The following is a 27766-nucleotide window of genomic DNA, read 5'->3' as shown; positions in this document are numbered from 1 at the left end:
AAAATATTATTGCATTATTTGATCAAACAAAAAATATATTCATTACACTAATTCAGTGGACTATTGCTACTATTCCTATTTGGCTTTGTTGTTTAATTTGACAACTGTGATTCCCTCTAACATAAATAAATAAAATATTAATTTTCATATACTTGACGGATTTTTTTATACGTAGTGTTTGTGGAGTCGATCTACCTTACTTGGTCGCCATCTATAGATGTCGTTCGCATCGAGTCGTGAAAATTGAAAACTGTTAAAATTCAAATATATCGACTACAGCTTGGTCGTCTATTCTGACAAATGATCCCCCCGATCATACAGATCATCTTTGAAAAGTCATTGTTTTTCCGTCCCATGGACGCATTCTAACAGAACTATAAAAATTTATAAATGGTGTTATTTGAAACCCATCGATATCTCCCATTATATAACTGTCATTATGCAAGATCTTTTTTACTTTGTTGAGTCCTTTAAACTTAGGTAAATATTTGTTATTCACACCTTTTTCGGCGACCACATTTGGTGTCATAATATAATCGCCGCTTTTGTATTTAGTAGAAATATTTGTGTTTTTTATCGAACGCTTGTTTGTTCTGCAACCGCACTTTATCACGGATTAAAGCGCCTTTTTACGCAATTCGGTTCTAAGCTTAGGTGATTCCTCTTCGTTCTCAATTTTTAACAAAATCTTTCTAAAGTCTCTAGCAGGAAACTCTACTTGTTCGCTCAAAAAAGATTACGAACTGGTGGACAACCTATAGCTCTATGTACAGTGTTGTTCATTATAAATTGCGGATTTTCTAGCCCCCTTTTACAATCCGAAAACAAAGTAAAATCTTAGCCGAAGTTGTCCTTACAGATCTTAATACACGTTTAGCTTAGTCATTCGCATAAAGAGTGCTAGCTGCTAATTTTATATAATACCTCTTACAGTCATTAACTCATGAAATCCCTGTAAAATAAAGCAACTTTCTCTGTCGGAAACTAAAGATCTCGTTTTACTGTAGTGATGAACATAATTCTCGATTTTCGCTTTTGATTATTTTGCTAATGTCGACTTTACGGAGTATAATACCAGAAATTTGATGTAACCATCTATAATTAGAAGAACATCCTTGTAGCCAGGACTCACGGATTTCAAGATTTACTTTTTACACAACTCTAGGAACCAATACACCCTCAAGATCAATTCGATAGTCTTATTATCTCCAACGTGACTAATGTCTTCATGACAAAATACAAATACCCTATTGGTAATAGTCGCAGGTACAAAGAAAAGAGCAGAATGCTTGTACTTTCTGAAGAGTAACCCTCGTACGTTCGAAAACGCTTGTGTTCTATCTTATACGGGAAAGTTCCAAGAAACAAACGAACAATTTTGATCAAGAATTTCAGTCCCAATTAGGAAATTGTCTAAATATAGAAGCAGTTTACCCTCTTCGGAATGTAGGAAAAAGGAATGTAAATACCTTTGAAAATATGACGGCGCATTTACCAGTCCAAATGGAATTCGTAAATATTCATATTGTCCCTCCGGAATATTAAGCGCCATATTCTTAGTCCGCTTCTCAGATATTCTGATGTGGTGAAAACCATCTTTCAGCTCAAGTTTTGTAGATCGAACCTTCCCATGGAGTCGAGTTAAAAGATCATATATGCGTGGTAGGACGAAGTGATCGCATATAGTTATTTTACACAAAGCACGGACATGAACACATAACATAAATTCTCCATTTTTTCATACGTAAAACTATTGGACTGCTATAATTTGATTGGCTCGTTCGTATGCACCCTCGCATAGTGTTTCCAAAAGCACTTTTTGTGGACAGAAGTCCGTTTACAACCCAATTTTCAATGGATTTTGACATTCTTTTATTTAAAATGACCGTACGGCTTTCTACTATATCAAGTAAGTGCGGAAACTTCGATTCGGCCGAATCGAAATTTTAATACTTAACAATATAAAATATGTTTTTATCCTAACTTTTCAGATGTACCGTTTTTTAAGATCTGCGAATTGATTAAAGAAAAGCTTGAGTCAGTGTAATTACTATCTAGCAATAGTTTTCAATAGGTGAGAGTAAAAGAATAATTGTTTTTAATGTTTAAACGAATTAATTGAGAAAATCTATTTTTTGTCTTTCGCAATGATTCCTTGCTTGAAATTCACAGTTTTTATATAGAATATGAAAGAAATGTATGACTAATTGTGATCATTTAAAAGTATCTATTGTTTGACATTTATTTAAACACTTTTTATAAACAAATACACATTTTTAACATTATTCCACTAATAGGGATCTGCCGAAGGATAAGAAAAGTTAATGATTTAAACAATTTCAATAAACAAATATACTTTTTTGTGACTTTTGCTGGAATAGACATATTTTTGTCTGGATTAGGCTAGAAATGTCTTGCCAAGGACTCCTTATTGCCTTATTTGCCAATTAACGAAAACTGTTAATTATTTGAACAACATTTATGTAAAAATGCAGTTTGACCATTTTTCATGAAAAGTATTAATTTTCTTTGTGGAATCAACAATAAATATCTTGCCAATTATTTCTTCTTGTCGCATTTTTCTACTTTAAAAAAGTGTTGATTGTTCAAAGAATATTTATAAAATGTTCATGTGTTATAAAAAGTGTTTAAATGATAAACTTTTCTTATCCGTTGACGAAGTGTCAAAAAAAAAGAGTTATGAGAAACACATTTTTAGTTGATTTCGCAAAAAAATGGGGCATATTCTTAGAAAAATGGTAAAAATGTGCATTTATGTATGAAAATTGTTTAAAAAATTAATATTTTTCATAAATTTGAACAAACTTACAGCTAACAGTCACTAACGATACATTTTTAATGGGTTTCCTAAAAAATTGCCCTATTTGTAGAATGATGTTAAAAATGTGAACTTCTTTATAAATATTGTTTATATAATTTCCAGTTGTTGTTAATGAGAAATAATAAGAGCAAGGAGGCTTTGGCAAGAAATTTCTGGTCGATTCTTAAAAAAAAATTGATTCTATTCATTGTGACATACGAAAACTTTTTTTGTTTATAAAAATTATTTAAATAATTTTCAAATAGCAGACACTTTTAACCCATTAAAGACTAAAGCTATCAATTTTATAACATGAGTTTGACCGCAAAATTTATGGGTAACAAAACAATAAATAGATCAAAAGTACTATCCGTGGTCAAAATTCGAATATTTTGACTTCAAAATTAAATATGGCGGTTTTTGTATACAAAAATAGTGAAAAATGTTTGATTTTTTATTTTTATAATTTTTTTATTCAGACAAAAAACGCGTTAATAGCTTAAAATTACTTTAACCATCCGTGCACAACATTCTTAAACTTTAACAGAAAATTTTATCTATATATTTTTGCTACCAAAATGGCGGACAAAATGCAAAAATGTTCCAAAAACTGGTTTTTCCATCATCTTTGTTTTTCTCAAAAACTTGAAAGTTAAAAAAAAAGTTCCATGGAATAAAAATGTCTTAAAATTAACCATAGAACATTATGAAATTTTTTGAGATTTTTTAGAAAAAATTTTTGATTTAAAAAAAAAATCAAAAACTTGAAATTTGCAAAAAAAAATTTCAAAAAATCTGAAAAAATTCAAGAATATTCTTTTTCTAATTCTAAGACATTTATTATCCTGGAAAATTTTTACCAGAGCCTATAGATTTTGGGAAATAATTGATCAAACTTCATGCGAAAAAAATTCGCATGAAAAGAATTCGTATGAAGTTTGATCAATTATTTCCCAAAATCTGTAGACAATGGAACAAATTTTCCAAACATTTTTTCAAAATAGTAGTGTTTTATAGTTAATTTCAAGATATTTTTAATCCATGGAACTTTTTTTTAAACTTTGAAGTTTTTGAGAAAAACGATGATGGAAAAAAAAAGTTTTTGGGAAATTTTTGCATTTTGCACGCTATTTTGGAAGAAAAAACACACACACATATATATATATATATAAATTGTCTGTTAAAGTTTAGGAATTTTTTGTACCGATGGTTGAAGACATTTCAAGATATTAACGCGTTTTATGCCCGAAAAAAAATATTAAATATAAAAAACCAAACATGTCTCACAACTTTTGTATGCAAAAACCGCCACATTGAATTTTGAAGTCAAAATAATCGAATTTTGACGACGGATTCGAATTCAGCTCACCCAAAAACATAAGGAACAGTACTTTTGATCTATTTATTGTTTTGTTATACACATAAATTTTGCGGTGAAACGCATGCTAGATAGTAATTACACTGACTCAAGCTATTCTTGAATCAATTCGCAAATATTAAAAAAAGGTACTTCCAAAAAGTCAGGATAAAAATATTGTTTATTTTGGTGGTAAATAAATTTTTTTTTGTTTAGCCAAATAAAAATTTCTGCACTGACTAGATATACTCAAAAGCCTTACGGTCATTTCAAACAAAACTCGTCAAAATCCGTTGAAAATTGGGTTGTAAGCAAACTTTTGTCCACAAAAAGTGCTGTTGGCTGCACTGTGTCTCGTTTCAAAAGTCCCTTATTAATTTCTCGCAGCTTTAAAAGTTTAACCCCTGACAATCTAAACGGTTTCAAATAAAAATGCTCATCGTAAGCTACGTAGATTTCATCAAATGGTCGAATTCATCTTTGGACATTGTCTTCCTGATCTTCGCCAAATGGTGAAATCAAATCTCCGATTTCACTGTATGCAAATTTCCATGAGTGCTCCTCCTACTGGGGCTCTGTAAACTCCAGAATCTTCAGATCCAGCCACACTATGCAGATCCTCTTCTAAGCGACGCTGTTGCCTGTTTTGATCGAACCCGTGGAAGTCTTCAATTTTAGCAGACCCATTACGATGTGTTATTTCATCAACGATGTTTTTATATAAAATAATAATTCCATCGATTAGCTAGGCTGTCGGTGCATTTTGCATGCTCAAAATAATCACATCGTGATTATTTAACCCTTTCTCCTAAAAGTAGGGGTCAAGTTATACCGTATTCACTTTTTGTATGCAAAGTTTTGTTCAAAATCGATTGATTCGTTTTTTCTAGAGGTGCCTCTGTTACGGTAAATCCACAAGTAGTAGAACACGCCCATTTTTTGCGACTACCATAAAGAATCAATTACACATCTAATTACATTTTCGACTTTCGATCCTGCGTCGCTCGCTTCACCTTTCCGTTGCTCTATCCTCAAGCTATTTATGTAACCACCTCTTTTTCCCCATTTTCAAGCGGTAACTTTTGCCACTGATATCCTTACCTCCACCGTACCCATTCAACCGATTCGCTTGTTTCTTTCTCTTCCTAGCCATTTCTTTTGTATCCTCAGGAATCATCTTCCCTTCCACAAGCTTTTCTCTTACTTACTCCTCTATTATTCCATTATTCAAAAATACTTTTCTCTGGCCTCTGCTCCTCTACCTTTTACCTTCCCACTTTCTTTCTCTTTCAAGCTATAAATATCAGGCAACATACCATAGTGGAATTAAAGCAAGATTAAATCCAGCTAAGGATGCTTTGTCTTGCATTAGCTTTTTTCAGCCAACCACTTTAACACAAATATCGTAGGAAAGCATCAACTTATTAACCTACGACTAGTGAAATAATACAACATCATAATCATCATTATAGTTCATGCGCAACCTCAACATGATTCATTACCACGATATCTTTCCGAAAGAGATGACCCGATTCTACCAGTGGCGGGGGCGCTGCTATGCAGCCAGCTAAAGAGAATGCGTATCCTTTCGCTCGTCTCAGTTTTCGTAATTTTTCACTGGAAATAGTGTCAAAAGTTTACCAACTAAGTGGTGGATTGTCGGAGATATCCCTGCCAAAAAAGTGATTTTGTTAATTGAAGTTGTTCTTAGGTTTTGAAGTATAATAAGCAATTTTTTCTAGTTGTCGGTTAGTTTTTCTTTGGAACCTTTGATTTCAAATATCGCTACATCTGTGATTTCCAATTGGAACTATTGAAAGTGATGGTAACACAAATGTCGGCTGAGCAGTTTTCTGCTTTGATGGGAAGATCCGACTCAATGGAAAAATCAATCAGCTCATTACATGGGAAGGTCCAGCAGCTGACAAATGAAAACAAGGCGTTAAGAGAAGAAAACAATTGTATAAAGTGTGAGTTGGCGAGTCAAGACCGCAAATATGATTTTCTTGAAAGACCAATGAGAAAAAATAATGTTATCTTCTTAGGAATAGAAGAAGAAGAGAACGAAGATACGAAGGAAACAATTCTCTCTGTGATAAAAGAAAACAATATGAAATTACCAGACAATGAGGATCATTTCGAAGAGGTAAAACGTTTAGGAAATGGTTCAAAGAATAATGCCTTTCGAATTCTGGTTCAACTTCGTTCATTAAATGACAAGAAAATGTTTCTGGCCAATGTAAAGAATTTGAAAGGAACCCGGATCGGATTATAAAATTATTTTTAAAAAAAAGTTCAAGCAGAGAGGCAGTCGCTTCTTCCTTTCTTAATTAATGCTAAAAATAAAGGATGCAAGTTTACTGTCAGATAGTGTACGACCAACGACAAAAAAACAATAAACACAACGTCTTCCCGTAATAATGTAATTCGAAAGGCATGTAACTCACCCCCAACATTAGATAAAGGGATACTAGGCCATTTTTTAAGTAAGAATTCAAACGCCAAAAGGTTTACACTCCTCTAAGTACGAACCTGAATATTATTTTTTGGAATCTGCACGAATGCTCAAATGTGGATAATGATATCCTTTAAGGGATCGTCGTCATCTTCTGCATATCGGAAATATGGCTCACCTATCAACATCATAAGCTTCCAGCTCATTGGCTCGATTATAATGCAATCTGGAGAACCGCTATCAAAGAAAAGAGCACAGGCAGAGCGAGCGGCGGGTTGCTTATTCAGTCAAAAAAGGTCAAATAAATGTAGAAGTAGTAGCATTATCAGAGTTGTTGATTTTTTTAAAGACTCTTATAGCAGATAATCTATTTATTATTGGACTAGTGTATTTAAAACCAGATTTAGAGTGAAAGATATGTTTAGAATTATTAGATCAGAAATTTACGAAATTCAAATACGTTATCCAAATTATATTTTTTATATTGGTGGTGACTTTAATGCTAGGGTTGGTGAAAGTAATAACCTGAACGAAGAAATACTTAATGGTACGTCTCTATTTAAAAATATAAAATAGCTTGATTTAACCATAAATAAGAGAGAACGGATTTTAGAATTAATGGAAAATAATGGGTTTATTTTGGTAAATGGCCGATCATGCAGTGACTATCTGGCTGAGTATACTTTTCTCAGATATAAAGTTGCGAGTGTAATTGATCTTATATCTTGAATCGGACAATATTGATGAATTGGACCGGGAAACTGCTCCAAGCCGTGGATTGATAAGGACTTTATTTCAGAGAAAAAAAATTTAAATGATGCTGTAAAAAAATGTAGGAACTCTAGGGATAATGAAAAAAATGAATACGTACTAAAAAAATCTTCTTGTGTTAAAAACTTTCTTCAAGATTCACCAACTCTCTCTATGAATATGGCATACCTATTTTTTTGCTTATTCTGGGGAAAAATAATAGATTGTACAAAATACTTTGGAGTTTCACATCCTAAATTAGATTGCTGAATTGATTATTAGGAACTTATACATTTTATAAATAATTGTAAAATATTGCCAATTGTTGTAAATTACGTTCCTTCTGCATAAACGAATGAATGACCGGAGTACTCTGCATGTACTAGGTACAACTGCACTATAAGTTCATAATTTTGTATAATTGTATAATGGCTATGCCCCTTAAATGATGTAAACCTCCTTCTTATACAGGGTGATTTTTTTAACTTCAAACTTTTAATTCATAACATTTGTTCATAGAGTGCCTATTTTTCGAGATATTTGAAAGTTTCAAGTTAAAAATATCACCTTATATATTCAGAGTGATTTTTTTAACTTGAAACTTTCAAATATCTCGAAAAATAGGCATTCTATGAAAAAATGTTGTGAATCAAAAGTTTCAAATTAAAAAAATCACCCTGCATGTACCCCCTTAAAATATAAGGTATCTGTATACTTCTACAAGAAATAAAGTTACATACACATTTTACCAGAGGCAGAAACAGATATATAGCAAAGAACAAGTAGATTGAAATTGACATACCATATGAACAGCGATGTAATGCGGCTTTTTTGGCTGAGAGAAGTGGGCAAAGTGTAAGAAGAGCACATCATCGTCTCTTTTAATTCAAGTACCCGCATCGGGCCACATGGAAAATAGAACAGAATCCAACAAAACAGAAACGTCAAAATATCTGTCAAGAAATGGCTTCTGGCTGCTGAAATAACTCTCAGACAGGAGTGAATATCGAAGGCCTAATTTAGACTAAAAGACATAGGTGCTAGGGAGAGCGAAGATCAAATACAGAATCCATTTGAACAACCTCTGGACATTAACGTTCCCGTGGAATAGGCCTGTAGTGTTGGTGGCGCCAGTGAGAACTAATTTCCTGTCAGGAGTGAGAGTTTTTTCGGAGATTGTGACAAAGACGTGAGTGTCGAAATAGGGAATGTGAGGTAAGGTTGACAAGGATTCAGGCGAAGTTGTGAACAGAAGTTTTGGGCTTCCGAGCAGGTAAAGGGTGGTACTCGTATGGTTAAGTGATGTTAAGGAGAGAAACGCATGTCGGCAAGGGCTGATAAAGGGGGGATAAAATAAAAGAAAGGAATTTATAGAACTACTTGTTTCGTAGGAAGTAGGGATGTGGGGATAAAGTATGTTGGTGTAGTATTGAAGATGCTGTACTGGAACGTAGCAGGGCACATTTAGCCAGAATCCACGACAAGTGGACAAAAATTGATTATTTAACCGATTCATGTTGAAGTTGGTATACAAGGGTTTTTGACATCACTGATGATAAATCTAATGTCAAAATATAAAAATTAAAAATGGCGGATTCATAATGGCGACTAAAAACTCAAAACGTTTCATTCCGCACGAAAATCGGTATACGGGCGTTTTCGGGCCTCATGGCAACAAAAAGCCAAAATTAGAAATGACGCATAAAATGGCGGCCATGTTTTTGGAAATAAAGAAATTCTGGTCAATAATGCTTCTGAAATAATGTACTTGGTAGTTTTTATAAGTTGAATTCGACCAATGTTTTGAGAATAATTAAATTCACGATGGCGGATCTAAAATTGTAATTCGACAGTATGAAAATGTGAATGATGGAAAAATGTTTTTTTTTTACTTACTATATTGAAGTTTTTTCCTTGGCGTAATAATTAATCCATCAAGAAAGTAGAAGAATAGAAATCATTGAAATAGAAATAATAAAAGAAAAAATTTGTTCATCATTGCATGAATGTGCTGCCATTAGCCTACAAAATGTAACATAACTGCAGCTAAGAGAGTCTACCACTGGGAGGTTACCGGCCTTTAAAGACCCCATTTTTACATTTTCTCTATCAAATTTTGATAGAAATATTCACATTTTTTTATTTTCATTTTTTATTTTTACTTTTATGTTTTTTGTTGATTGAACAAATATTTTTTTTAATGAAAAATGACTGATTATGCTAATTTCTAAAGTTGCAGGTTGTCTTGGTTAGCGAAAGATCCTCGAAGACCAATGCAGTCTTCAGCATCGTTTTCATCATGATCGACATCTTCATTTGTAGAATTTATTTTAGAAAACTATAAACAAATATCGTTTAAAAATTTTTCTTGAACAAAATCACTTTCAAAATATTTTGTATACAAAAAGAAGAAAAAAAACGATTCTTTTTTGCCCACAAATGCCAATAATATGCAATTGTTTATATAGTTTCTTCAAAAAAATATAAACAAAACATTAAGTGGTAAATTTTCATTTTAAGTGTCATTTTTACGGTAAAAGCAAGCAATTTTAACGCACAATTATACTTTGCTAGTGAAAAATCTATGATTTTGGCTACTTGTTAATGTGATTAGTTCATAACAATTTACTTAACAATTAAACCATTTTTTCCATTCATTCACGCCTGTGCATCAAATTCAAGCGATATTGAGCAGGGGAAAACTTTGTTCAAGAAAATAAAAAATAAAACCGTCGAAATCGATATTTTTTCCTCCTTTTACATTAACGTAGTAGTTTAAATAAATAACAATTCAAAAATCGGCTCTCATAATCCTATTCAAAGTTGAACGCTGAATTAAAAAAAAAATCAAACATCGGTCATGAATTGCGTTCTAGAAGCTATTTTAAGGCCCGTTTTTTCATTTCACCCCACTGTGGGACGGTTCCATGCGTGAGCGTGCTGCTATTCGTTGGTTCTTCAGCAGGTAAGAATTCGGGAAAAAGTGTGTACCCCTGCGCCAAAAGTAAACATTCGAATGAACCCACTGGTACCTTAATTTTTAGAATATGATGGGGAATACAGGGAAATAAAGTGAATAAAATATGTGAATTTAAAAATGGTACATGAGTTTTGTAGATTTTTCGCCATTTACTGGGCTTATTGATCTAAACTTAATTTAAAAGAATCAAAAACCGATTGCTTTTCAATAAATATAATAAAATTGTATCCCTTCTTTTTGGTCACCAAGTATAGAAAATCGAATTTTATTTTTCGTCTTTGACTATTTATGAGTGAAACACAGGGCATCTGATTGATCAAAACCTTCAAATACAGATACTTCAAGGTATATGAAAGTCGAAAATGTGTTCAATTTATTCAAGTTCATACCTCGACCTTTGACCAAAAAAGTGCAATCCGGGCCCACTGTGCAGGGGTAAAAAAAGATGAGGATTTCTGAAGGTATGTCCAGGAATTTTACATTGTAAGGAAGGCGGAAGGCAAGGTAAGGAAGAAGGAAGGGTATATAGGGGAGAGGGTGACCCGGACGAAGAAGGCGACAGAGAAGTATCAGGAGCGGTTAGAAAGAGTAAGATTTAAAGAGAACCAAAGGGTGTGTGCAAAATAAGGTATTTAGAAAGAAGAAAGGAATGATAAAGCCGTGGTAGGATAGGGAATGTGAAAAGATGAGAAGAAAGGTGAAAAGGAAGTACAAGAAGTGAAAAGAAGGAACTGCGAAGATGGAGGAGTACGTAGAAATGAGAAAGGAGTTTAGGTTGATATGTAAGAAGAAAGAGCAGGAAAAGGAGAAAGCTCTGGAAGAGGAGTTGAGAAATGTTAAGAAAATAGGGGGCGTGTGGAAGACAATAACGAGGTTTAGGAAACTTAGGCTGGGGATGAGTGAGATGGGAGTGAGAAATGGAGAAAATCTTTTAAAGAATCATTTTAGGGCTCAGATTAACGGAAGAGCAATGAGGGGGGTTGAAGAAATAGGGTGGTAGATTGAGAAAAGCTGACTGACGAGGAGATATAGAAGCAGATAAGGAAGTTAACAATCTAAGGCTGTGGAACTGGACAGGATAGAGTGCAGAGCATGGCTCTTTAGCACGCAAACTGTAAGAGAGAGGCTAAAGGAAGTAGTGAACAAAGTATGGAGGGGGAGGGGTTCCCAAGATGGTAGAGGGAGGTCTTGATCGTGACACTGTATACAAAAGGCGATAAGGAGAGGCAGGTAAGTAATAGAGGGATTACGCTAATACATACGACGCATAAAGTATAGGTGATGGTATTAGCAGATAGTCAGCGGAAGGATGTCGAAGGGAAAGAAATATTGCCGGATACACAGGCAAACTATAAGGGGGGAAGGGACAATATCGATAATATGTTCGTCTTGCAGCACGTGGTGGATAAAGAATTAGCGAAGTAGGGTTCGAAATTTTTTTATGGATCTCAAAGGCGCCTTCCCTGCGGTAGATAGGGAGAGGTTGTGTGAGGCCTTAAAGGAAAGAAGAGTTGAGAGAGGCCTGATCGAGAGGGTAGGGGACGTATTTGAAGAGACGAAAGACAGGTTGAGATAAGAGGAAGGAATTTCAGAGGGTTTATGGATGGATAGGGAGTTAAGGCAAGGTTTTCCGCTTAGCCCAACGCTGTTTGCGATTTTATTCGCGAATATGAAAAGTAAGCTAGCGGCCGGAGTGAAGGGAGAAGTTAGGGCAGGAGGGGTCTGAAAATGGTCCGTCGCGTATACAGATAACATAGTTCTGCCATCAAAGAGCGAGGAGGCTTTAAAGACGATGATATAAAGGTTGAGAAGATATCTTGATAGGAATCGGTTGGAGTTGGATGCGGAAAAGTACAAGGTTGTGGTTTTCAGGAATAGCGGTGGAAGGGATAAGGCAGGTAAGTTGAAGTGAACGGAAAATGCAGTGCTGGAAGTGAACTAGTTTGTGTACCTAGGCTTCCTGTTTTAGAGGGGTGGGAGAGTGGATGGTCATATAAAACAGAGAGTGAAAAGGAGAAATGTGGTAATGAGGTAGGTACGGGACTGGGAAAGAATTTGGTGTGGGTGGGTGATTATGAGGAGCAATTTTGAAAGAAGGGGAAAGTACAGCGAATGTACTGTTGACGGATGAAGCGAGAAGGATGCACGTGGAAAAAAGGAATGTATATGAGATGTTTAGGAAAAACGTCATGGAGAGAGAGAGAGGGAGAGAGAAGGCCGCAGGGGCGGAGAGAATAAGAGAGTCAAGATTTAACATGAACTATGCGTGGATCATGCCGAAAGAGAGAGCGCATTATTTTTGTGAGAAAGAAGAGAAAGGAAGTCAGGAGCTTATAGCAATGTTGAGGCGTGGGTGTGGGTGTGGCTCTCTAAGGAGTAAAGGATGTGTAAACTCTGCGGGAAGGGGAATGCAAGAGCGGAACACTAGTTGGAGGAGTGCAAGTAGTCAAAAAGGAGTGGCATAAGCATGGACGTAGCCGCGGAGGCAGTGTTTGTCAATGCGAGGCAAAGCGATAAAGTAAGTCTTAGAGATATGGTGTAAATGGATGTTAGTTCTTAAGAGTTAGTTGTCAATTTTTTAAGACCAGCAGGCCAAAAAATAAACGTTTATTTAAGGAAATAAATAGAATTATAGACTTACTAGATGGTTGCGCTGCCACATCGGGCCCCTGCCACCGACCACCTTACTTTAACACCGTACCGCCACTGGTTCGAATACGGTGCTACTCATCTCTAAATTTTTTAATTTATACTTTAAACATGAAAAATGGTAAAATACTTGTCTATAAATACGAAAAAATCCCTCAGAAGAAATATATGTTTATTTATTCTGAAGCAGCGGAACAAAATTGGCGCGCCAGATTCAATAGTCTGTACTATACCATACTATATTATCGGAACAAATTTTTTTTACGTTTATGTATACGTTTTTGAGCTGAAGTTTCAACCATTTAGTTTATTCTACTTGTAGTATTGTATCACGCCACATTATTTATGACACGTCTTTAAAAAGTTCCAAAAACGTGTTTTATTGACGTTCCGGCGCGAAAAGTCCTATTGAAATCATATGCGTTTGTTCTTGGCGCAAAACAAGTTGAAAAATGTCGGACAGACAAATCGGAACATAGGAATTCAAACACTTAACTGAAACTAGTTTGAAATAAGCTCGGAAATCCGAATCAATTTCAGTTGAATGATGTCCAAATTGGACTGAATATATTTTCTATTTGAAGTTATTTCCATTCGGCAATCAATTTGAAACTTAAGAACCGGTTTGTTGTTGATAAAATACTAGTTTCAAACAAATGATCTGTTAACGTAGGGTATTCATAGAGGAAATTGAAACGTCTCTAATAAAACGAGTGGGGTTTGAAATAAATCTATTTAAATAAATGTCGTATGTAGGATATTGATCTTTTCATCTTACTTATGATTTTGACATTTTTCAATCTGAATCTCGAAAAAGTACTAAACGCTAACGTCGCGCCTCTAAGAAGTAAAAACGCCGACTCGCCACTCCCTGTCGATTAAAAATAGCCGCTGGTTAAAAGTATTGATACAGGATAATGTGGAAGTTTTTTGAGATTAATACTGGGCGTTATTCTTGATGAAAATAAAGTAAAAAAGTTGCGTGACAATAATTTCGTAAAAAGAAGAACTGTCGTTCTGTGGAAGTGTAAATATCATCCATAAGGTACATTCACACCCCCACAGAACGACAGATGTTCATTTGATCAAATTCTTCCGTAAGACTTTTCCACTCAATTTATAAAATTTATTTTTGGAAAACGGACCCCACAAAAAAGTTGTCAAAATTCAAGGTCTAGTTTGTATGCTACAAGTATTATTTTCAAAATTTAGTATGAATTCCGATGATTAAAGTTTTTGTTGTACATTCTAATAGATATTAAAGAAACTTTATTTAGTAATTATCATGTTATGTCCCTTAAATTCCAAATAAAAGAGTAATTTATACATGCGTTTTTACATTTTATAGCTCGTAAAATTCTTGATTCAAAGTTACGTTAAAGGTATATCCTTATATTAGAGCGCATAATGTGTAAACTCTCTTTTCTATTTATATTATTTTCTGAATGACTAGTCTACTTGACATTGTTCGTACAGTGGCCTTAAAAACAGACACTGTAAGGACCTTTGATAAAAACTTATCATAATTATAATAATATGTGGTTTTCATATCGCACACTAGTTCTAAGAACCACACTATACCTTTCGTTCGCTTGTGCGAGCTCGTAATTAAAGGCTAATACATGATCAACTTCTTTGATTTCAGAGTCAGAGCTTCAAGTAGGTGAAATTAGCAGGACAGCGTCAAGTGAAAGTTACCCTATACAAGAAATATATAATATTACTACTTCGGAGACAAGTGTTATTGAAGTATCCTCAACTACAGAAACCTCTCCGCCGGAAGGATTTGAGATGATAGAGTCATCAGGAACGGCATAAATCAAAGAATTATCGCGTACCTTTTACGAAAAATGATAAATATTTCTTTATTGCTTCTTGCTGCAACCATTTAAATAATCCCTGAAAACGTTCTTTTCGCAGCGATACTTAGTATTGTTGGATTTCCGAGAGAGCGAAAACATTTGAGTTTTGAATTACTCAAATAGCCATTAATTAAGATAGAGCCTTAATGAACTTGACAATTTACAATAGACGGTGGCTTAATCAAATTCGAGTAAAGAACTTCAGAATTATGCAAAATTTACTTCAGTGATTTTACATATAAAAGGGTGTTGATATGAATTTTTCAATTATGCTATTTAAAACTATGGAAACTTAATATTCAACTGTGTACTAAACGAAGGCTTGGGAAAATAATAATAACATAATTTGACTGAAGTCTTCGACCAAAAAAAGTGAGCTTCCTTTAAGGAGTTTCTTTTTTTGTAATCTATTCCTTTTGGTTGCCAAATATTGGTATCGTTTAATTATGTTTCAAACTTACTTTAAATAAATAAATAATTTCATGGAAATTCAATATACATTTTTCTTTACCAGAAGACAAAACAGCATCAGGACTCACGAGATGTAGAAGATAAACCATCAAAGCGATGAATTTCACGGAAAGTAACGACTGTAAGACTGCTATTATAAAAATTACTACAATATTGCGGATGATTCTTCGCGTAGCGCAAAATTTTGTAGAGCATTGACATTTTTTAAACAATTTTTTCATCATCCAAAATAAAAAGGAAGGTAATCCTTATGTTGATAATTTTTACATTTTTAATAAATGAATTATCTGTCGAGCCTCAGCGAGCTCTTTAGCATATGAAAACACAAAAAAATGTATAAATAATTGACAAATTAAAATGCAGGAAAGTTAAATTTCCTCGAGATATGTTATTGATACACCTATAACTTAAAAATGAATTTGAATGAATTTTAAAGGCTGATCAAATGCCAGTTTGGAAATCAGATCCAGAGATAGCGATTTCGAAAATAGAATAATTTCTAAGCAAGACTGGAATAACAATTTTGGGCTAAATTATCTTGTCTAGATATATTTTTGATACAATCCTATCACCAACGAGTCTGTAATTTATTTTAATAGTTATTCAAACAAAATTTTAGGATGTGGTCCAGAGAAAACATTTTCTAAAATACGAAAAAATCCCTAAATATTTTATTAATTAAAATTCAGGCAAGTGAAATTACCTCGAGATATCTTTTTGATACACCCATCTCATAAAAATTAATTAGAATGAATTTTAAAGGCTAATCAAATGCCAGTTTGGAAATCAAATCCAGAGATAGCGATTTCGAAAATTATATAATTTCTAAAAAATGGAATAACAATTATGGGCTAAATTATCTTGTCTAGATAAGTTTTTTAAACAATCCTATCGCCAACAAGTCTCTAATTTATTTTAATAGTTAATCAAACAAAATTTTAGGATGAGGCCCAGAGAAAATATTTCCTAAAATACGAAAAAATCCCTAAATATTTTATTAATTAAGATTCAGGCATGTTAAATTACTACAGTTTCTCTTTTAAGTTAAAATTATTTTTCTCTTTACATGCTTTTAATTTTATATGTTCATAATTGTAATTTAGTTCACTTTTTCCGAATAATTTTATATCTTAATTCTTTCTACATTTTCTTTTCTAAATAATTCTTATTTTAATACTCTCTTTAGAATAATTTTATTTTACTTGTTTCTGTATTTTTCTTTTTCGAAATTCTTGTTTGTGTTTTATTTTATCTCATTTCATTGTGTTATTTTACTCGCTATATTTTTAATTTTTGTACAGTATTTTGCTTGTACTTCTCATTTTACTTTGTTATTTTCATCTCGCTATTTTTGATGATACCGCGCGTTTTAAAGTTGATCTGTGCGCTCAAATTTTCGAATAGTAGGGATGGATGGGGCAGCCGGTAGGCCCCTCCATCAGCGACGCGAGTGGCCGAGAGGGCCGGGCCAATCGCTGACCAGACCGCCTCTCGGCTGACAGAAATAAAAGCGGGTACAAGCCAGCGAAGGCACGCACGTTTATTCGGGCTTCCGGCTGGGTAACCTCAGTCCTTTGGTCGCTTTCGATACTTAAACCATTTTTTTGAGAGTAAAAGTGCAATCGCATCCAAACAAAATTCTAGGTGTCCCTCGTCCTTTTTCTTTCCCGATAACTCATTTCTCATCCTCCAACACACTCTCTCTCTCTCTCACCCCTCTCTCTCTTACTTTCGTGGTCGGTAAACTCTCTGCATGCAAACTGAATACAATCTTCAGCCTGGCCATCTAGAAATAGTAGTTAATCATGTGAATTTGTATTTTGTACTTATATTTCAGAAAAAATGGAAAGAATGTTTAAGTATCAAAAGTCAGTTTGAAAAGAGGTTCGAAAAGTGGCTAAAAACTAACTTTGTTGTTACTTTTTCTGGGATAAAATCAAAAGGAGGAAGAAAAAGTTTGGATACAAAATTCGAAGATATTTCTTCTGCGACAAAGAGACGAAAATTAATGTCCATTGAAGAGAGTTTTACGGCTGCTGAGATACAGGATGCATTTCTGCAAAGTTTACGAAAGAGTGGAAGAAAAAAATTGCAAATGCTATAGTCGTTCTTTTGAAATCTGACGATACTGAAAATTTAAACATTTTAGGTAAATCTGACTTTGAATCATATGTGCTATACTCTTCAGAAGAAGCTTTAGCTTTAATGCAACAGGTCAGACTATCAAAGTATCAATATAATACTATTCACTTACAGGCCAAACAAAGAAAGGCTGATATTTATCCTTCATATGTGAATATATTAGATATTAAAAAAGATGGTTATCCTTCAATAATTCGAATATCGGAAAAAGGAGCCATAGTTGAGATTCAGTCTCTTATTGATCAGACTATTCAACGTCTTTTTAAAGATTCGAATTTATGCTCTCCGATTTCAGGGAATAGATTAAAGATCACTTCTTTTGACTTTGAAATTAAATATGGCATCGACGGACTGTCAACTAATGCAAAATACAATCAGAAGTTTAATAACAACGATTTGACCAATGACTCTTTTTTCACAGCATCAATGGTGCCAATATGGTCGTGGGTAAAGCATACGGGCGAAACAGTTTGGATGAATCCTCATAGTTCCTCGCCTAAACGTTGTTTACTTATTATGATTAAATATGCAAAGGAATCAGAGGAATTAACGAAATCGGAAATAAAAAATATTAAGACACAAGTTGAGAAGCTTAGACCCACAACAATTACGACGACTAATGGTGTGTATATAGTGACAACAGGAATGAAGCTAACTATGTTGGATGGAAAAGTTTGTACAGCTCTCACTGATAGTCCATAATCTTTTACTTGCTACATTTGTAAAGCGACACCATCACAAATGAATGATCTAGAGCGTGTAAAGCAGAAGAAAAGAATTGTATCCAGTTCCGAATTTGATCTTTCTATTTTGCATGCCTGGCAACTCTAATTGTGGTAACACGGCTCGTAGGTTTTTCTCGAATGTTGATCAAGTGTCAGAAATAACTGGAGTAAGTAAAGAACTCATTAAAATGTTTAGAAACATACTACAAATTTTCCGATCGTTCCTGCTATCTTCCTTTTCACACACTTCTTCCTTTTCAGACGTATGTCTGGAAAACCAAAAACCTCCCGTCCCGGCAAGCGCACCGGAGTCCGCCGTCCGACCCACCTCCTCTTCTTCCGTTTCCCGCACTCCCAAGGCCATTGTCCGCTCCGTGGTACTCCTTCCCGACTCCTTGAAGGTCTATTTCGTCCGGCCCTCGAACTCTTCCGCCACTTCTACGGACCGCCTGGATAATTCCAGGGGATCCGAAGCTCCAGCTGCCCCGGCACCACCGGCCACCCCTTCTCCACGCAAACGTTTACGCGTGGACGGCAGTGATAATGACGACGTCATCATCCTAGACGAGGACGAGCTTCTGCGCTCGCCTTCAGCGCGTGCGAAACCAGAGCCAGAGCCAGTCGATTGCCCGACTGGACGCCTTCCTGCGTTCCAACAACAAGAGCCTACTTGTGAAAGGACTGCTGCTGACACAGCTAACCACGTAAGTTGCGGTAAAGCAGCCTCTGCCGTGGAGGGCACGACGGCTCACCACGCCCAAGAAGACCTGCGCATCACCGTCCTCCTCGTCATCGTGGTGAGAAGCCTCTGCCCAGGAGGGCATAGACGGCTCCACACGCTCCGCCAGCCGACCTCCCGCATACTCGCGAGCTCTCTCAGTCACACGCCTTGCCTTCTACACACATACGCATCCCTTTAGTTCAAGTCGGCACCATCCACACACCCCGGCTTGAATCAAATGTATAAATAATCGATAAATTAAAACTCAGGTAAGTTAAATTTCCTCGAGATATCTTTTTGAAAAAACTATATCATAAAAATGAATTTGAATGAATTTCCAAGGCTGATCAAATGATGGTCTGGAAATCAGATCCAGAGGTAGCAATTTCGAAATTCGATTAATTTCAGAAAATAATGGAATAAAGATTCGTGGTTAAATTATCTTGTCTAGATAATCAAACAAAATTTTAACATGAGATTCAGAGAAACCACTTTCTAAAACACGAAAAAATCCCTAAATATTTTATTAATTAAAATTCAGGCAAGTTAAATTAGCTCAAGATATCTTTATGATACACCTATTTCATAAAAATGAATTAGAATTAATTTGAAAGGCTGCTCAATTTCCAATTTGGAAATCAAATCCACAGATTGCAATTCCGAAAGTTGCATAATTTCTAAAAAAAATGGAATAACAATTATGGGCTAAATTATCTTGTCTAGATAAATTTCTTAAATAATCCTTTCACCAACGAGCCTCCAATTTATTTTCATGGCTGATGAAACCAAACTTTAAGATGAAGTCCAGAGAGAACATTCTCTAAGATAGGTAACCATTTCGAAAATCGAATAATTTCTAAAAAAACGGAATAACAATTCTGGGCAGAGTTATCGTGTCTAGATAAATTTTTTAAACAATTCTATCACCAACGAGTCTCTAATTTATTTTAATAGAAAAACACAATTTTGGGATGACTTTTAGGGAAAACATTTTCTAAAACACGAAAAAATCCCTAAATATTTTATGAATTAAAATTCAGGCAAGTTAAATTACCTCGAGGTATCGTTATGATACACCTATTTCATAAAAATGAATTAGAATGAATGTGAAAGGCTGCTGAAATGCCAGTTTGGAAATCAAATCCACAGATAGCAGTTTCGAAACTAGCATAATTTCTAAAAAAAATGGAATAACAATTCTGGGCTAAACTATCTTGTCTAGATAAATTTTTTAAATAATCCTATCACCAACGAGTCTTTAATTTATTTTAATAGTTGATCAAACAAAATTTTAGGAAGAGTTCCAGAGAAAACATTTTCTTAATACAAAAAAATATCTAAATAATTGATAAATTAAAATTCAGGCACGTTAAATTTCCTCGCGGTATCTTTTCGATACACCTATATCATAAAAATAAATTAGAATGAATTTCAAAGGCTGATCAAATGCCAGTTTGGAAATCAAATCCAGAGATAGCGATTTCGAAAATAGAATAATTTCCAAAAAAAATGGAGTAACAATTCTGGGCTAAATTATCTTGTTTAGATACATTTTTTAAACAACCCTATCACTAACGAGTCTCTAATTTAATTTAATAGTTAATAAAACAAAATTTTAGGATGAGGTACAGAGCAAAAATTTTCTAAAATACGAAAAAATCCCTAAATATTTCATTAATTAAAATTCAGAAAAGTTAAATTACCTCTAGATATATTTTTGTTACACCTATATCATAAAAATGTATTATAATGAATTTCAAAGGCTGATCATATGCCAGTTTGGAAATCAAATCCAGAGATAGTGATTTCGAAAATTAGATAATTTCTAAAAAAATGGAATAACTGATAGTTAAGATGTTAATTTTGTTAATTTTGTCAAAAAATCCATCATAAATAATAAAATATGAATTTCATGTTTAGAAAGAAAAATCTTGCAAGTATAAGGAATGACGTTGACATTCTGCTTATAAGGAGATTGTGAGGAAAGTGTTCTCGTCTCTCCGTAGCTCAGTTGGTAGAGCATCAGACCGGCAATCTGAAGGACCTGGGCTCATATCACAGCGGAGCTAGAGAGCGTTTTTTTCACAATCTTAAAAATTAATCAATATTTTGATAATATTGATTATGACCAAGTAGAAAAACAGAATTAAAATCTTAAGCTATTAATTAATTTCCCTGGTCAAAAAAACCTACATCAATAATAAAATATGAATTTCATGTTTGGTACGAAAAATCTTACAAGCATAAGGAACGACGTTGACGTGCTGCTTGTAAAGAGATTGTGAGGAAAGTGTTCTCGTCTCTCCGTAGCTCAGTTGGTAGTACATCAGACCGGCAATCTGAAGGACCTGGGCTCATATACCAGCGGAGCTAGAGAGCGTTCTTTCACAATCTTAAAAATTAATATTTTAATAATATTGATTATGACCAAGTAGAAAAACAGAATTAACATCTTAAGCTATTAATTAATTTCGCTGGTCAAAAAAACCTACATCAATGATAAACTATGAATTTCATATAATAGAAAGAAAACCCTTAGAAGTATTTGGAATGACGTTGACATTCTGCTTGTAAGGAGATTGTGGATAAAGTGTTCTCGTCTCTTCGTACCTCCGTTGGTAGAGCATCAGACCGGCAATCTGAAGGACCTGAGCTCTTACACAGCGGAGCTAGAGAGCGTTTTTTCACAATCTTCAAAATTAATCAGTATTTTAATAATTGATGCAAAATCCTGTTAAATAAAACAAGAATCCAGCGGCCAAATATGGACCACAACGAATAAACGAAAACCAAAAATCATATTGTAATATGAAATAAAATAAAATAAAATTTTCGGACAAAAATAAAAAAGAGGAAAGAAAAATGAGAAGTCAGCCAACCACATCCCGTTCCTTCTTTATTCTTTCTTTCGTCTTTTTTATTCTTATGATTGTCAAATTACAATAAAATAAAAATGAAAAGCATAAATAAACAAATTTGCATTACCAACGTTTCGGTACTCGTGCAGTACTCTTATCAAGGCAAGACAAATTTAAGTAGTAGAAATTGACAGCACCCACGAACAGGTGCTTTCTCTTTGATACTTGAGATTCGAATGAAGGTCAGTAGGCCAATCTGTTGTAAACACAATATAAATATCTGTCACAAATACATCAGAAATAGAGAAAGTAAAAGAAAAACAGAATTCATGAAACAGGTACCTTATATGTAATTAATCATATTAGAATATCTTTTGTTCAATCCATCCAAATCGGTTTTTTAATTAATAGATAACTTTTTTTGTTTTTTAATATAAAGCATTTCCATGAACTCCCTCTTTCTCTCATGGTCAACGTCAACACATGCCATTGTATGTCTGGCAAGAACACTTTTATAACAGCCTCCTAAACGAACATCACTTATGTGTTCCTCTATCCTAGTCTTAAGAAGTCTGCCAGTTTGCCCCACGTAATTCATCTTACAGATCCTGCAAGTGATCTTATAGACAACACCACCCTTTTCAAAATTATCTAAAGGATCTTTGCAAAAATTTATCATCGAATCCATTTTATATGGAATGCGGAAAATAGTATGAATTTTAATTTTTTTAAACAAAAGTTCAATAGTTTTAGAAATTTGACCAAAAAATGGAAGAACAAAAGTATTAAACGAACTATATTCCTTGAACTCTTTCTGATTATCTACAAGCAAATTATCAATCTCTTTGTTTTTGATTTGTTGAACTCTAATTGCAATATGTTTCTCAATTAACTTTTTTGGATAATGATTCAGAAAAAGGATATTCCTAACAATATTCAAATTTCTTGTGTGAAATGAATAATAGGACAAACCTAGAGCTCTGTCAACTAAGTTTCTAATTACTGCAATTTTGTTTTGAGAGGGATGAGCAGAAAGGAAATTTAAAATTCTACCTGAATATGTACTTTTTCTGTACCAATTGGTAAGAATATTACCATTCGAACCCTCAATTACTTCTATGTCCAAAAAACAGATTTTATAACCCTGTTCTATTTCATGAGTAAATTGAAGTTTTGGATGAAAACTGTTAAAAGTATCAACGACGATCTGTAACTTTTCCAGAGGAACACATAAGAAGGTATCGTTAACAAACCGAAAATAAAAAGGCAAAACAAAATCTAATTTCCCAAAAAAAAACCTCCAAATCTTCCATTACTTCTTCTGCTAAAATCGGAGAAATGACTGAACCTATGGGAGTACGAGACTTCTGTCTATACAAAGATCACTTAAATTTAAAATAAGTTGACTTCATAATAAAAGCTATCCTTTCAATAAAATCACAACTTCTAAATAAAATGTCAAAAATAGCTGGAAATTTAAAAAATGTATCATTCAAAAAAAGGTTCCGGATGACCATGTAATGATTTCTTTGGATGTTATTGCAATGTTTCCGAGTATACCCCTTGAATTAGTTAAAAAGGCAATTCTATATAGATGGACTAATATAAAAACCTATACTCGTTTATGTCAAAAAGACCTGATTGAAGAGGTAGTTTTTATTATGGAATCAACTTATTTTAAATTTAATGGATCTTTCAATAGACAGAAGTCTGGTACTCCCATACATTCAGTCATTTCTCCGATTTCGACAGAACTAGTGATGGAAGATTTGGAGGTTTTTGTTTTTAGGAAATTAGAGTTTGTTTTGCCTTTTTATTTTCGGTTTTTCGACGATACCTTATTATGTGTTCCTCTGGAAAAGTTACAGATCGTCATTGATACTTTTAACAGTTTTCATTTAAAATTTCAATTTACCCATGAAATGTAACAGGATTACAAAATCAGTTTTTTGGACATAGAAGTAATTAAGGGTTGGAATGGTAATATTATTACCAATTGGTACAGAAAAAGTACATATTCGGGTAGAATTTTAAATTTCCTTTCTGATCATCCCTTTCAAAACAAAATTGCAGTAATTAAAAACTTAGTTGACAGAGCTCTAGGTTTGTCCTATTATTTATTTCACACAAGAAATTTGAATATTGTTAGGAATATCCTTTTTCTGAATCTATATCCAAAAAAGTTAATTGAGAAACATATTGCAATTAGAGTTCAAAAAATCAAAAACAAAGAGATTGATAATTTGCTTGTAGATAATCAGAAAGAGTTCAAGGAATATAGTTCGTTTAATACTTTTGTTCTTCCATTTTTTGGTCAAATTTCTAAAACTATTGAACTTTTGTTTAAAAAAATTAAAATTCATATTATTTTCCGCATTCTATATAAAATGGATTCGATGATAAATTTTTGCAAAGATCCTTTAGATAATTTTGAAAAGGGTGGTGTTGTCTATAAGAACACTTGCAGGATCTGTAAGATGAAGTACGTGGGACAAACTTGCAGACTTCTTAATACCAGGATAGAGGAACATAAAAGTGATGTTCGTTTAGGACGCTGTTATAAAAGTGTTCTTGCCAGACATACAAAGGCATTTGTTGATGTTGACCATGAGTTTGACTGGGATGATGTTCAAATTTTGCATAGTGAAAGTAATGAGAGAAAGAGGGAATTCATGGAAATGATTTATATTAAAAAATAAAAAAGTTATCTATTAATTTAAAAACCGATTTAGATGGATTGAACAAAAGTTACGCTAATATGATTAATTACATATGACGCAGCTGTTTTATGAATTCTGTTTTTCTTTTACTTTCTCTATTTCTGATGTAATTGTGACAAATATTTATATTATGTTTACAACAGATTAGCTTACTGACCCTCATTCGATTCTCAGGTATCAAAGAGAGCACATGTTCGTGGGTACCCTTGATAAGGGTACTGTACGAGTACCGAAACGTTGGTAATGCTAATTTATTTATTTATGGTTTTTATTTTTATTTTATTGTACTTTGATGATAATAAAAATAAAAAAGGCGAAAGAAAGAAAAAAAGAAGGAGGGGGATGTGGTTGGCTGCCTTCTCAATTTTTTTTCCTCTTTATTTTTGTCCGAAAATTTTATTTTTTTGTTTTTTTTCAGATTACAATAGGATGTTTGGTTTTCGTTTATTCATTGTGGTCCAAATTTGATCGTTAGATTGTTGTTTTATTTAACAGCATTTTGCATCAAATTGATTATTGAACGTTAAATGGGATTTTTAATTTGGATTTTAGTCTAATTTAAATTTCGTAAATTTTTTATTTTAATAATAGTGATTATGACCAAGTAGGCAAACAAAATTAATATCTTAAACTAATAATTAATTTGTCTAGTCAAAAAAACCTACATCAATAATAAAATATGAATTTCATGTTTGGAAAGAAAAATCTTACAAGTATAAGGAATGACGTTGACATGCTGCTTGTGAGGAGATTGTGAGAATAGTGTTCTCGTCTCTCCGTAGCTCAGTTGGTAGAGCATCAAACCGGCAATCTGAAGGACCTGGGCTCATATCCCAGCGAAGCTAGAGAGCATCTTTTTCACAATCTAAAAAATCAATCACAATATTTTAATAATACTGATTATGACCAAGTACACAAACAAAAATTAACATCTTAAACTATTAATTAATTTCTCTTGTAAAAAAAACTACATCATTAATAAAATGTGAATTTCGTGTTTAGAAAGAAAAATCTTACAAGTATAAGGAATGACGTTGACATGCTGCTTGTAAAGAGATTATGAGGAAAGTGTTCTCGTCTCTCCGTAGCTCAGTTGGTAAAACATCAGACCGGCAACCGGAAGGACCTGGGCACATATCCCAGCGGAGCTAGAAAGCGTTTTTTCACAATTTTAAAAATTATTCAATATTTTAATAATATTGATTATGACCTAGTAGACAAACAAAATTAATATCTTAAACTATTCATTAATTTCCCTGGTCAAAAAAACCTACATCAATAATAAACTATGAATTTCATGATTAGAAAGAAAAATCTTAGAAGTATAAGGAATGACGTTGACATTCTGCTTATAAGGAGATTGTGAGGAAAGTGTTCTCGTCTCTCCGTAGCTCAGTTGGTAGAGCATCAGACCGGCTATCTGAAGGACCTGGGTTCATATCCTAGCGGAGCTAGAGAGCGTTTTTTTCACAATCTTAAAAATTAATCAATATTTTGATAATATTGATTATGACCAAGTAAACAAACAAAATTAGCATCTTAAACTATTAATTAATTTCCCTGGTCAAAAAGCCTACATCAATAATAAAATGTAATAACAGCTATGGGCTAAATTATCTTTTCTAGATGTATTTCTTAAACGATCCTATCCCCAACCAGTCTCTAATTTATTTTAATAGCTAATCAAATAAAATTGTAGTATAAGTTCCAGATTAAACATTTTCTAAAACACGAGAAAATCTCTGAATAATTGATAAATAGCGATTTCGAAAATTGGATAATTTCTAAAAAAAAAAAATGGAATAACAATCCTGGGCTGAATTATCTTGTGTAGATAAATTTTGTAAACAATCCTATCACCAACGAGTCTCAAATTTTTTTTTTAATAGATGATCAAACAAAATTTTAGGATGAGTTTCAGAGGAAACATTTTCTAAAATACGAAAAAATCCCTAAATAATAATTGACTAACTAAAATTCAGGCAAGTTAAATTTCCTCGAGATATCTTTTTGATACACCTATATCATAAAGATGAATTCGAGCGAACTTCAAAGGCTGATGAAATGCCAGTTTGGTAATTAAATCCAGAGATAGCGATTTCGAAAATTGGATAATTTCTAAAAAAAAAATGGAATAACATTTCTGTGCTAAATTATCCTGTCTAGATAAATTTTTTAAACAATCCTATCAGCAACGAGTCTCTAATTCATTTAAATAGGTGAGCAAACAAAATTTTAAGATGAGGTTCAGAGGAAACATTTTCTAAAATATGAAAAAGTCCCTCAATATTTTATTAATTAAAATTCAGGCAAGTTAAATTATGCAGGCCTACAAATTTTAAAGCCAGAAACCAGACCTAACATTTCCGAAGGATTTTGATGCGCTGAATCCGAATCCGAGCTCAAAATTTCTCCTGTGCGTCAGTTTTTCAAGATATCCTAACCTGAGATTGCAAAAAACGCGTTTTTAGCTGTTTTTGAGGTTATGTAATCGAACAAGAAAAATATCTACCACAAAAGCTAATATAGAATTTGAAAGTACTAATCTTCCCCTTTCAAACCTACTGAGATTTATTAGGATATCTTTATTGTTCACAAAAATATTGTAATTTGAAATTTTTTATTTGAGCATTTTAACCCATTAATACTGAGGTGTTCAGATTTATACAACGCATTCTCTATTGCTGACGGTACAATATTTTTTCTTGAAAATATTATCTCATAGGTTTTGGAGGGTGCCCTTTCTATTGCCGGTGTAAGTTTCTTGTTATAACCCCTAGAAGATCCAATATGGCGTCCACAATTTAGGGCTTTAAAAAAGAACAAAGGATCCCACACAAAATACCGACAAAAAAGCGTGCAGTCGTTTGGAACCAAACTTCGCACATTGATCAAACAAAAGAAGAGGGACTGCACGGAATGCTACTGCGCGCTCTGTGTGCATTCCAATGTTCACATTCGCTGTATGTGCACGCCGTTCTACAGCGCAGACAGTCCTAGATCCCTTGCTGGATAACTGAGTTGGCGACGCTTTTATGACGTGTTATGCGTAGGTGATGAAATTCACTTTTTTCTACAAATCTTTCCTCGTTAGAGATCACGTTTGAGTGGCGGGCTAACGGATGGATGCATAGGTAATAAAATTCTTTTTCTATTTGAAATCTGTCTAGCGGTTACATTTCGTTCCGATCGTGATTTTTGTCAAAGATATTATAAACATAGATGCGGTACGGGGCGTCGGAGTGGGGAATTATA

General features: G+C 33.6%; 1 protein-coding gene across 6 annotated transcripts in view; it reads left to right on the top strand.

Moving 5' to 3' along the window:
• LOC117183102 (membralin) overlaps positions 1-15571 on the top strand; it is a 429991-nt gene extending 414420 nt beyond the window's left edge. For 5 of the 6 annotated variants that reach the window (XM_033376274.1, XM_033376271.1, XM_033376272.1 and 2 more), the window contains one exon: positions 14658-15364. In XM_033376274.1, the coding sequence (XP_033232165.1) occupies positions 14658-14830 (173 nt within the window). In that variant the 3' untranslated portion in view covers positions 14831-15364. Of the gene's footprint in view, positions 1-14657; positions 15365-15388 lie in introns of those variants that run through there. The other variant, XR_004468345.1, reaches the window with a different exon arrangement.
• Positions 15572-27766: the final 12195 nt, after the last annotated feature.

This window comes from Belonocnema kinseyi, chromosome 2, assembly GCF_010883055.1.
Source record: "Belonocnema kinseyi isolate 2016_QV_RU_SX_M_011 chromosome 2, B_treatae_v1, whole genome shotgun sequence".
Lineage (NCBI taxonomy): Eukaryota > Metazoa > Arthropoda > Insecta > Hymenoptera > Cynipidae > Belonocnema > Belonocnema kinseyi.
The sequence above is the reverse complement of the archived record's forward strand: the minus strand, read 5'-3'. Positions and strand labels throughout refer to the sequence as shown.